We start from the raw sequence: 11824 nt of genomic DNA, 5'->3' as shown, positions 1-11824 counted from the left end.
TGGGAATGCAGGACACAGGAGACGTGTGGGGACGTGGGGACACGGGGATGTGGGGCCGTGGGGATGTGGCGATGCAGGGACACGGTGTGGGCACGGGCACACACACACACTCACACTCACACTCACCCCCTCACACCCCTCACACCCCTCACACCCCTCACACCCCCTCACACCCCTCACACCCCCTCACACCCCTCACACCCCCTCACACCCCTCACACCCCTCACACCCCCTCACACCCCTCACACCCCTCACACCCCCTCACACCCCTCACACCCCCTCACACCCCTCACACCCCTCACACCCCTCACACCCCCTCACACCCCTCACACCCCTCACACCCCTCACACCCCTCACACACACACACACACACACACCCCTCACACCCCTCACACCCCTCACACCCCTCACACCCCCTCACACCCCTCACACCCCTCACACCCCTCACACCCCTCACACCCCTCACACCCCTCACACCCCCTCACACCCCTCACACCCCTCACACCCCTCACACACACACACACACACACACCCCTCACACCCCTCACACCCCTCACACCCCTCACACCCCCTCACACCCCTCACACCCCTCACACCCCTCACACCCCTCACACCCCCTCACACCCCTCACACCCCTCACACCCCTCACACACACACACACACACACTCACACTCACACCCCTCACACCCCTCACACCCCTCACACCCCCTCACACCCCCTCACACCCCTCACACCCCTCACACCCCCTCACACCCCTCACACACACACACACACACACTCACACTCACACCCCTCACACCCCTCACACCCCTCACACCCCTCACACCCCCTCACACCCCTCACACACACACACACACACACTCACACTCACACCCCTCACACCCCCTCACACCCCTCACACCCCTCACACCCCTCACACACACACACACCCCTCACACACACACACACACTCACACTCACACCCCTCACACCCCTCACACCCCTCACACCCCTCACACCCCCTCACACCCCTCACACACACACACACACACACTCACACTCACACCCCTCACACCCCCTCACACCCCTCACACCCCTCACACCCCTCACACCCCCTCACACCCCTCACACACACACACACACACACTCACACTCACACCCCTCACACCCCCTCACACCCCTCACACCCCTCACACCCCTCACACACACACACACCCCTCACACACACACACACACTCACACTCACACCCCTCACACCCCTCACACCCCTCACACCCCTCACACCCCCTCACACCCCTCACACCCCCTCACACCCCCTCACACCCCTCACACCCCTCACACCCCTCACACACACACCGGGGCCGCCCCCCGTGCCCAGGCCCGGCCGGGCCCCGCAGGCCGCCGGCCGCCAGGGGGCGCTGCGGCGCGCGGCGTTGCCGTGGCGACGGGCGGGGGGCGAGGGGCGGGGGGGAGGCGCCCCCGCGGCGTTGCCGCGGCAACGGGGGCGGGGCGGGGCAGGGCCGGGCCCGCCCCGGGGTGGGGAGGCGGCGGCGGCGGCGGCGGCGGCGGCGCATGCGCGGTGCCCGTCCGGTGCCGGCCCGGTCCCGAGAGCCCGGCGCAGGCGGAGGCAGAGCGGCGGCCGGGGCGTCCCGGCCCGAGCGCGGTGAGTGCGGCACCGGCACCGGGGGGCCCGGCGGGGCGGGGCGGGGCCGCCGCATCCCGGCACCGGGAGGGGGGGGGGGGGGGAGCGGGGCCTCCGGTGATGGAGCGGCCCTGACGGGGAGGGGGGGGGGCCCGCGGGGCGGGCGGCGGGGCCGCCGGTGGCGGCGGGGTGGCGGCGGGGCGGCGGCGGGGAGAGCGGGGCCCCGGTGATGGAGCGGCCCGGGGGGGGGCCCGTCTGCGGCACCGGCGGCGGAACGGCGCGGCCCGCCCGGTGTCCCCGGTGACGGAACGGCCGGGGGGGGGGGCACGGCCTGACTCAGCAGGGGACCGGCCTCTGCCTCCTCCCGCGGGGCTCGGCCCGGTGGGAGCTGCAGTCGCGGACACCGGTACCGGTACCGGCACCATTACCGGCGGGGCGGCCCCGGGAGGTGCCTGCCCCGGGCAGCGGGGCCGTGCCCGCGGTCCCGTCCCGTTCCCCTTCACGGGAGTCCTGGGGCACGGGGCAGCATCACGGTAAGGTGCCAGCACCGGGCACGGCCACCTTGCATCCGCACGGCGGGGCCCTGCCGGTGCCGGTGGCCGCGGTGTGGTGGCGGCTCCGGCCCGGTGATGGCGGCGGTGGCACCGCGGCGGTGGCACTGGCGGTGGCCTGGTGGCGGTGGCACGGCGGCACCCGGGGACCGTGTAGGGCATGAGGCGGGGACACCGCGGGGGGGACACGGGCACGGCAGGTCCCCAAAATGTCCCCGCTCCCCACCGTGGGGTCCCCGGGGGCGCTTCGGAGCCCCCCGCCCCTCGCCGCCCCCCCCTGAGCCCAGCCGGCGTGACCGGGAGCCGCAGCAGAGCTCCGGGCCCCCCCGGGACGTCACCGTGCGTCCCCACGGCGGCTCCGGGCTCCGTCCCCGCGGGCGCGTGGGGACGCTGGGGGCGGCTGCTGCCGGCACGCGCGGGGTGACGCAGCCGCAGCGCGAGGGCTGGCACCGGGCGGCTGGCACCGGGCGGCTGGCACCGGGCGGCTGGCACCGGGCGGCTGGCACCGCGCTGCGTCGGCCGGCGGCGCTGCCGGTACCGCTGCCGGCGGCGTGGCGCAGGGTAACGAGGCCGGAGCAGCGCCCGCAGGAACGCAGCCCCGGTGCGCGCGCCGCCGCCGCGACCCCGCTGCGGGGATCCCGGGGGGGGGAGACGCGGGGGCCGATCCCGGTGGCAGCCCCGGGGCCGTCCCGCAGCCTGCGGCACGGGGCCCGGCAGCGCCGCAGCGTCCCCGAGCCTGCGCCTTCCCTCGCGCGTTTGTTTGTCACTCGAGCCGCCGGGACGCGCGCCCGAAATAGCAGCCGCGGTCCCCTCGGGGCGGGCGCTGCCGCCGCTCCCGCAGCCCTCGGCGCTGCCCGGGGACGGGCGCGGGCGCCGCTGCGGCTCTGCCAGGGCCGGTGCCTGGGGACGCCGGCGGCGGGGGGCCGGCGTGCGGCCGTAGCCGCCGTTGCGCCGCCGAGAGCCCGGCGCGGGGCCTCGTCCTGCTGCCCCGTGCCTCGGCGCCCGCGCCCATGCGACCTCGGCGCCCCCCGCCCCGGGGGCAGACGCGCGCCGGGCGTTTCTGGTGGTTGGTCGTCGGTTGAGCGGCGCCGGGCCGCAGGACAACGGAAACGCAGCGGTAAGCTCCTTCCTCGGCCCCGTGAGCACGTCTGGCCGGGCGCGCTCGGAAGGGGCACGGGGCCAGGGGCTGGGGCGGGAGCAGAGCCGCGAAACGCCGGCGGCACGCGGAGCCCCGGCCCCGCTGCGGCCCCGCGAGCCCCTCGGGGCAGTGCCCCCGGCCCCGGCGCTCCCCAGGAGTCGCTGCCGGGTTGGGTTTTCCGCGAGGAGCCCCCGCAGAGCAGAGGCAGCCGCGAAGCCTTCGGCTAAACGCTGGGGCGCGCTCAGCGCCGCGCTGGGGGGCTCCGCAGCCCCGCGTTGCTCCTGTGGACGGAAGGCGCCCGGGCGGCAGCTCGCGTGCCCCCGCCGGCCCCCGGCACAGCCCGCGGCTCCCACGGCTGCCCGTGCATGGGGCCCATCGTGCCCGGCGGCCGTGCCGGCACGCGCGGCGTCGCGCCTGCTCCGGAGAGCGGCCGGGCGCTGGCGCGGGGTTGACCTGGATTCGTCCTGCCTCCAAACTCGCCCCCGGTGCCGCGTGTGCGACCAAAGTCCTTGGCTTACTTCAGCGAAGGAGACGCCGCGCTGGCACCGCGCTGCGGGGGGGCCTGGCCGAGCACCGCTGGGCTTCCCCTACCCACGCGTGCCCCCGGGGCTCCTCGACCGGGGGCTCCCGCGGGGCCAAGGGAGGGCAGGGGGCTCCCGGTGGGCTCGGTGCCGGTGCCCCGCGGGGCGGCAGGCTGCGGGCTGGGGGCGATGGCCGCGCCGGAGCCTGCCCGTGTGCAGCAGCTCGCCGTGCCGCGTCGGGCGGCTCCCCCCACACGCAGCCCTAATTACCCCGGTGCCCGCTGATGATGCACGCGCCGAGCCCGGGCGGGCCGGTCGGAGAGGTGCCGCGGCCACGCTGCCGCCCCGCGCCGGGCAGGGCGCCGTGCCGGGGGGCTCCTGCCCCGCGCTCTCCTTTCAGGAGAGGCCCCAGCTGCCCGGGCGCTCGCCGGGGGGGTCCGGGCGAGGGGCTCCCAGCCCCGGTTTGGCCTCTCGCGGTGCTCCCAGCAAGCGCCAACGGCACCTGCAGGGCCCGGTGACGTGTCGGCAGGGGGCCGTGTGCCGCAGACCCCCCGCGCCCAGCAGCCCCCGTGTCCCCGTCTCCATCCCCCCCCCCCCGCACACGGGCAGCGGCCGCGGGTCCCGGCAGAGCCGCGGCCGCCGCAGTGCGCGAGGCTCCGCGCCGCGCATGACTCAGCTCCGCGCCCCCCCGCCGGTGGCGTTGCCGGGGGGGGACCCCTGCCCGCCGGCGGGGAGCAGGACGGTGCCCCCCCGGCTGGCAGCTCTGCGCCCCCCGGGGCCGCGGCGGCCGTGTCGCCGGCCGGTGCTGAGTCACAGCGGTGGCTGCCGCCCTGCTTGGGGGGGGGCCGCGTCTGCCGGCACCTGGCAGCCCCCACGGGCAGGCACCCAAGGAGGCAGCAGCACCCCAGGGTGCCAGGGCAGGGGTGGGGATGGCCACAGCCCCCTCCCAGGAGCCCCCCGCTCGCAGCTGGCCCCTAAGCCCCTGATCTCTGATCTGCGCAGGAGAGTGAAAGCGGATTAACACCCGCTGCTGCCGGGGGGGAAAATGGTGTGGGGGGGTGGGGATCCCCGGTCCCGTCCCCCCCCCAGTCCCGGGGAGGGGCCGGGACCCAGCTCCTCGCGGCAGGGACGGTCGCTTCTCCAAAACCTTTGGCTGGAGGCAGCAGGACAGTGCCTGGGTGCCCCCTCCCCAGCGCGGGGCGAGGGCACGCAGCAGCGAGGACCCCCCCGGCCCCGCAGCCCGGCTCCCAGCTCCCTGCCGTGCCGGGGGGTGGGGTCTCTGCCCCCGGGCCCCTCGCCATCTGGGCGCGGGTTTGCCGCCTGCCCTTCCAGCAGATGTTTGCCCCTCTAAGCCTGGCTCTGACGGACCCCGATCCTGGCACCGGGCAGATTAGGGAGCGATCGAGGGCCGGGCCGGGGGGGCTGTAAGCGGCTTTACCGCCCCTCAGCGCGCCCGGAGCCCCCCGGCACGGCCAGGCTCGGCCCCCCGTGGCTGGGGCACCCCGGTGGCACCAGCTGGGGGACCGGGGCCGCAAGCCCACGTTGTTTCCGTGGGGAGGGGGCTCGGCTGGTGCCGCCTCCCGCAGCCCCCCCAGCGGGCCGGGGTCCCCCCGGGCGTGACGGCCGCCTCTCCCGCAGCTGGGCATGGCCGTCAATGTGTACTCCACCTCGGTGACCAGCGAGAACCTGAGCCGCCATGACATGCTGGCCTGGGTCAACGACTCCCTGCAGCTCAACTACACCAAGATCGAGCAGCTCTGCTCAGGTGGGTCCCCGCCGGGGGGGGGCGCGGGCGCGGGCGCGTGCCCCGGCCCCTCGTGACGCCGCCGTGTCCCCCCCCCGCTCCCCAGGGGCCGCCTACTGCCAGTTCATGGACATGCTGTTCCCCGGCTGCGTCCACCTGCGGAAGGTGAAGTTCCAGGCCAAGCTGGAGCACGAGTACATCCACAACTTCAAGGTGCTGCAGGCCGCCTTCAAGAAGATGGGAGTGGACAAAGTAGGTCCCGCGGGGGCGGCCGGGGGGGTTCCCGGTGCCTGCACGGGGAGGGCAGCCCCCGAGCACCTCTGTCCCCGCAGATCATCGCGGTGGAGAGGCTGGTGAAAGGCAAGTTCCAGGACAACTTCGAGTTCATCCAGTGGTTCAAGAAGTTCTTTGACGCCAACTACGACGGGAAGGAGTACAACCCGCTGCTGGCGCGGCAGGGCCAGGACGTCGCGCCCCCCCCAAACCCAGGTGATCAGATCTTCAACAAATCCAAGAAACCCATTGGCACTGCAGGTAATGCCCGGGTCCCTCTGGAGAGCGCTGCCCCCCGCCCTCCCGCCCGGCCTCCTGTGCCCCACGTTGCTCTGGCCGCGTTCGGGCGCCCCCCGCACCCCTGCCCTGCCCCTGCCTGCGCTCTGCTCTGCTGCACGCCTGCGACCGTCAGCGCCAAGCAGGTTTGCAAGGACGCCCGGGCTGGGGTGGACGGGGACGGCTGCCCCGACTGAAGGGTGTGCTGGGTGGGCTCGGATGGCTCAGAGCGGCCTGGCGTCCCCGCTCTGCCTTCTGCTCGCCCGGTTTGTGCCCCCAGGGCCCCCCCGTGGTGCTCAGGGGCCGCAGTGCAGCCGGGCTGTGCCCCAGCAGCTGGCGACGTGGGCTGGGAGGGTGCTGGGGGGGTCGTGCCGCCGTGCTGCTCCCCCCAAGCCTGGTGCCGCTGTGCGGGTCCCCAGCGGGCACAGCACCGGGGTGAGCCCAGCCCCGAGAGCTGACCGCGTGCTGCGGCCCACGGGGGTCTCGCTGCCCACCCAGCACGTGCGCAGCCAGCCCGGTAAGGAGCCCGGCGAGCACCCGCTGGCTCCGTGCATGGCAAAGCCCATCCTGGCCACGAGCACCGCCTGGAAGGGGGCTGGGGGGGGGCTCTGCCTGGGGAAACTGAGGCATCGGGGAGGGGAGGCTCGGCCAGGAGCCGCGGCGCAGCCCCCCCAGTGCTCTGCCTGACCCCGCTCCCGTGGCTCCCTCCTGCTCCCCCGGCCCTGCGCGCCGCGGCTGGGGGTCCCGGCAGCCCCGGGCAGGAGCGGCCGCCCCGGCCGGCATTAACCCGCCCCTCTCTGGCTGCCCCAAGTCCCCCAGAGGACCTCCCCCACAGGCCCCAAGAGCACGCATAACCCGGCCCGCCTCAGCAACGTCCCCAGCAGCATCCTCCGGAAAAACTCCCCCGCCGCCCGCAACGGGGGCCCCGAGGCCGACGCGCAGATCCTGGAGCTCAACCAGCAGGTGGGCAGGGCTGCGGGCAGGGGAAGGAGCCTGGGGGCCCCGGGGGAGCTGCAGCCCCCTTGGCGCAAACGCTGTCGTCTGCCCGCAGCTGATGGATCTGAAGTTGACAGTGGACGGGCTGGAGAAGGAGCGGGATTTCTACTTCAGCAAACTGCGGGACATCGAGCTGATCTGCCAGGAGCACGAGAACGAAAACAGCCCCATCATCACGGGCATCGTCAGCGTCCTCTACGCCACGGAGGTGAGCACGGAGCACGCGTTGCCTGTCCGGCTGCTGGTGCACCCAGCCCCGGAGCGCTCTGGGCTTCCCCTGGGGCAAGACCCCCTCCCCCAGCATCCAGCCGCTGCTGCGCCCAGGGGTGCCCCAGGGGTTGGGTTTGCCGAGGTCTTTGCACCGCGTTGGGAGGCACCGTGGGGAGGGAGAGGGCCCAGGGCAAGGCCGCAGGCGGGCCAGGGTCTGACGAGGGTCTGACGGTGCCCGTGCCCCCCGGCAGGAGGGTTTCGCTCCGCCAGAGGACGACGAGCTGGAGGAGCAGCAGCCAGAGGACCAGGATGAGTACTAGCCCCGGCACGCTCCCGCGCCCCGCGCCACCCTGCGCCGATCCCCTCCATAGACATTCGAGGTCTGAGTCTGTGCGCCTCGCCCTGCACCGTCACGCACCATCACAGCCTCCGGCCGAGCCGGCACGCTCGGCGCCCAGCAGCTCCGGTGGGAAGCCCCTGTCTCCATAATAAATAGATGTCAATCCATAGAGGAGCACGGCTGTAAATACGCCGGGGGCTGGCGGGTGGGGACGGGCTCTGGCCCCGGCGCCCAGCGCCCCAGCCCTCGCCCCCTCCACCCCATATTTATTTTGGTTGTCTTCTCTGGTGCGAGTGCTGCAGCCGCCCCGGCACCCGCTGCCCCTGCCCGCCCCGCTGTGCCATAGCTAGAGAGAAAGAGCGAGCCCGCGGGGGCTTCCCCAGGGCAGAGCTCGCTGCCCCGCCAGCCCTGCGGCTGCGGAGGGGACTGGGGCGGGCAGCCCCGGGGGGCCGCGCACGGGGTCAGCGCTGCCCTGCCGCCCGCTGGGGGGGAGCGGCTCTGAGGAGGAGGAGGAGGAGGTTCAGACTCCTGGGAAGGCGGAGGAAGGAACCCCAGGAGGAAGGAGCCCCAGCCCGGCTGACAACGCGGCTGCAGCGGGGAGCAGCAGGGGCCGGGGCAGCCCAGGGTGAGGACCCCCCGGGCCAGGTCTCCCGCCCCGCAGGGCGCCGGGGTGGGTTTGCCGAGAGCGGCACGCAGCACCTGCCCTGGCCATCTCCCCGTTGCATCGCTTGTCTGGTCCATCACTCCGGTTGCAAAGCCTGCATCTGTGTTAAGTTTTATTTAAAATAAACTCGTGTGGTAAAATGTTGCTCTGCCCGTGTCCCGCCTGGTTCCCGCGCGCGGTGGGAGGTGGTGGGGCTGGTGGCAGCGCCCCGGGTTGGGGCCTGTGCACGGCGGCAGCACCGTGCTGTGCCCTGGGATGGCTCATAGAATCATTAGGGTTGAGAAGCCCTCCAAGACCACCTGGTCCAACCACCCCCCTACCACCGATGTCACCCACTAAACCATGTCCCCAAGCACCACGTCCAACCTTTCCTTGAACACCCCCAGGGACGGTGACGCCACCACCTCCCTGGGCAACCCGTCCCAATGCCTGACCGCTCTTTCTGAGCAGAAACGTCTCCTCATTTCCAGCCTGAACCTCCCCTGGCACAACTTGAGGCCATTCCCTCTGGTCCTCTCACTGGTTACCTGTGAGCAGAGGCCGACCCCCAGCTCCCCACACCTTCCTTTCAGGCAGTTGCAGAGAGCAATGAGGTCTGCCCTGAGCCTCTTCTTCTCCAGACCAAACACCCCCAGTTCCCTCAGCCGCTCCTCACAGGACTTGTGTCCCAGACCCCTCACCAGCTTCGTAGCCCTTCTCTGGACACATTCCAGGGCCTCGATGTCCTTCTGGTAGTGAGGGGCCCAAAGCTGAACACAGCACTCGAGGTGCGGCCTCACCAGAGCAGAGCACAGGGGGACGATCACCTCCCTGCTCCTGCTGGCTGCACTGTTCCTGATACAGGCCAGGATGCCGCTGGCCTTCTTGGCCACCTGGGCACCTCATGTTCAGGTCAGTATCGACCAACACCCCCAGATCCTTTTCCTCTTCACAGCTTTCCAGCCACTCTGCCCCAAGCCTGTAGCGCTGCATGGGGTTGTTGTGGCCAAAGTGCAGGACCCAGCACTTTGACATGTTGAACCTCATCCCATCGGCCCCTGCCCATCGACCCATCCTGTCCAGGTCCCTCCGCAGGGCCTTCTTACCCTCCAGCAGCTTGACACTTCCCCCCAGCGTGGTGTCATCTGCAAACGTACTGAGGGTGCTCGCAATTCCCTCATCCAAGTCATCAATAAAGATATAAAAGAAGATGGGCCCCAACACCGACCCCCGGGGAACACCAATGGTGACTGGTCACCAGCTGGATTTCACTCCGTTCACCACTACTCTGTGGGCCCGGCCACCCAGCCAGTTTTTAACCTAGCAAAGAGTATACCTGTCCAAGCCATGGACTTCCAGCTTCTCCAGGAGAATACTGTGGAAGAATGTGTCAAAAGCTTTGCTGAAATCTAGGCAGACTATGTCAACAGCCTTTCTGTCATCCACCAGGTGGGTCACCCAGTCACAGAAGGAGATGAGGATGGTCAGGCAGCACTTGCCTTTCATGAACCCATGCTGACCGGGCTCGATCCCCTAGTTGTCCCACATATGCTGTATGATTGCATTCAAGATGACCTGTTCTGTCACCTTTCCTGGCACTGTGGTCAGGCTGACAGGCCTGTAGTTCCCCGGGTCCTCCTTACGACCCTTCTTAAAGACGGGCGTCACGTTGGCAAGTCTCCAGTCATCCGGGACCTCTCCAGATGACCAGGACCGCTAATAGATGAAGGAAAGCAGCCCAACAATCACATCCGCCAACTCCCTCAGGATGTTCAGCTCTATCTTTGGCACCGCAGAACCAGGGGAGAGCGCGAACGCAGTCCCCCACTACCACAAATTATGCAGTCGAGTTTCCCGCATTTGGGGAAATCGCAGGGGTCAGCACACCCGGAGTGCAGGGGATGAGCCTCGCCCTGGGAAAACCACCTGCCTGATCATGGTGTCTCCCCTGCCAGGTAAGTATGCCTCCCGCTCCCCGACGCCGCGGCCCCACGCGCGCGCACGCACACCCACCACACGGACACGCGCCCCGCAACGCCCGCCGCGGACGCGCCCGCCCCGCCCCGCCCGGCCCCGAGCGGCGCCCACGTCCCGCGCCCGCCGCGCGCCCACGCGGGGCCACGCGCGGCGCCGTGTGGTGTGGGTTTTGTCCCGGTATGCCGCGCGGCGCCGATCTGCATGGGCACGCCCCCTGATCTGCGTGGGCACGCCCCCTGATCTGCGTGGACACGCCCCCTGATCTGCATGGGCACGCCCCCCTGGTCTGCATAGCCACGCCCCCTGATCTCCATGGGCACGCCCCCTGATCTGCATGGACACGCCCCCTGATCTGCATGGGCACGCCCCCGATCTGCATGGACACGCCCCCTGGCCTCCAGGCCCCGCCCCTCAGCGCCCCGGCCGCCGTCCCCGCCGCAGGGGCGCAGCGGGAGGGGGGAGCTCCTTGGGCTCGGGCCCGGCCCGGGATGGCGGCGGCTGCGGCCGGGCGGTGCCGCACAGCCGTGGGGCGGGGAGCACGGGGCGGCGTGGGGCGGGACGCGGCGGGGCTGGGGCCGGGGCCCGGCTTCCGGAGCCGCGGCCGAGCCGCACTCGGTGATGGGAGGCGGGCAGTAATTGCATTCTGCCTTTGCTTCCGCACGGCCTGTCCTGGTTTTTGTTCTTTTTCTTCAGCTAAACCGCCCCTGACGGGGAGCTCATCAGCAGCTGTTCACAGAATCACGGAATTGTAGGGGTTGGAAGAGACCTCAAGAGGCCATCGGGTCCAACCCCCCTGCCAAAGCAGTTCCCTAGAGCAGGCTGCCCAGGCAGGCGTCCAGACGGGCCTTGAATATCTGCAGAGAAGGAGACCCCACAGCCTCCCTGGGCAGCCTGTTCCGGCGCTCCGTCACCCTCACCGGGAAGAAGTTCTTTCGCATGTTGGTGCAGAACTTCCTGGGCTCCATTTTGTGGCCATTGCCCCTTGTCCTGTCCCCACAAACCACTGAAAGGAGGTTGGTCAAATCCCTCTGCCTCCCACACCTCAGGTATTTATACACATTGGTGAGATCCCCTCTCAGCCTTCTCTTCTCCAGGCTGAACAGCCCCAGGTCTCTCAGCATTTCCTCACAGAGGAGATGCTCCCAGCCCCGTATCGTCTTTGTGGCCCTCCGCTGGACTCTTTCCAGGAGACCCCTGTCTTTTCTGTACTGGGAAGCCCAGAACTGGACACAGTACTCCAGGTGAGGCCTGACCAGGGCAGAATAGAGGGGGAGGATCACCTCCCTTGACCTGTTGGCCACGCTCCTTTCAATGCACGCCAGGATCCCATGGGCCTTCTTGGCCACCAGGGCACACTGCTGGGTCATGGCCAACCTGTCGTCCACCAGGACCCCCAGGTCCTTCTCCGCAGAGCTCCTCTCCAGCAGGTCGTCCCCCAGCCAGTTCATGTCTCTAAGCAAAGCGTGCAGGTCTTCACCAAGGCCACTCCGTGCTGCACAGGGCTGGGGGCAGCCTGGGCTGGGGGAAGGCGTC

The 11824-nt window shown here is 70.7% G+C and overlaps 1 protein-coding gene across 4 annotated transcripts; it reads left to right on the top strand.

The window, feature by feature from the left end:
- Positions 1 to 1509: 1509 nt before the first annotated feature.
- MAPRE3 (microtubule associated protein RP/EB family member 3) lies at positions 1510 to 8479 on the top strand. Of its 4 annotated transcripts, none has more exons than XM_083829828.1 (7): positions 1510 to 1643; positions 5471 to 5597; positions 5683 to 5828; positions 5909 to 6065; positions 6961 to 7088; positions 7177 to 7329; positions 7583 to 8479. In XM_083829828.1, exons 2-7 carry the CDS (start codon positions 5477 to 5479, stop codon positions 7649 to 7651), a joined length of 774 nt encoding a protein of 257 aa, XP_083685954.1. In that variant the 5' UTR covers positions 1510 to 1643; positions 5471 to 5476; the 3' UTR covers positions 7652 to 8479. The 4 variants fall into 4 exon arrangements, with proteins under 4 accessions (XP_083685954.1, XP_083685953.1, XP_083685952.1 ...); XM_083829827.1 differs by having other exon boundaries at positions 6937 to 7088; XM_083829826.1 differs by having other exon boundaries at positions 5909 to 6110.
- Positions 8480 to 11824: the final 3345 nt, after the last annotated feature.

This window comes from Anser anser (genome assembly GCF_964211835.1).
Source record: "Anser anser genome assembly, chromosome: 3".
In the NCBI taxonomy this organism is placed as follows: domain Eukaryota; kingdom Metazoa; phylum Chordata; class Aves; order Anseriformes; family Anatidae; genus Anser; species Anser anser.
This window is presented reverse-complemented; position numbering and strand designations above follow the sequence as displayed.

Coding starts and splice junctions, on each gene's coding strand:
- MAPRE3 (XM_083829825.1), top strand. CDS start 5,477: ATGGCCGTCAATGTGTACTCCACCTCGGTGACCAGCGAGAACCTGAGC. Junction 5,829..5,908: donor AGAAGATGGGAGTGGACAAA/GTAGGTCCCGCG, acceptor CTGTCCCCGCAG/ATCATCGCGGTGGAGAGGCT. Junction 7,330..7,582: donor GCGTCCTCTACGCCACGGAG/GTGAGCACGGAG, acceptor GCCCCCCGGCAG/GAGGGTTTCGCTCCGCCAGA.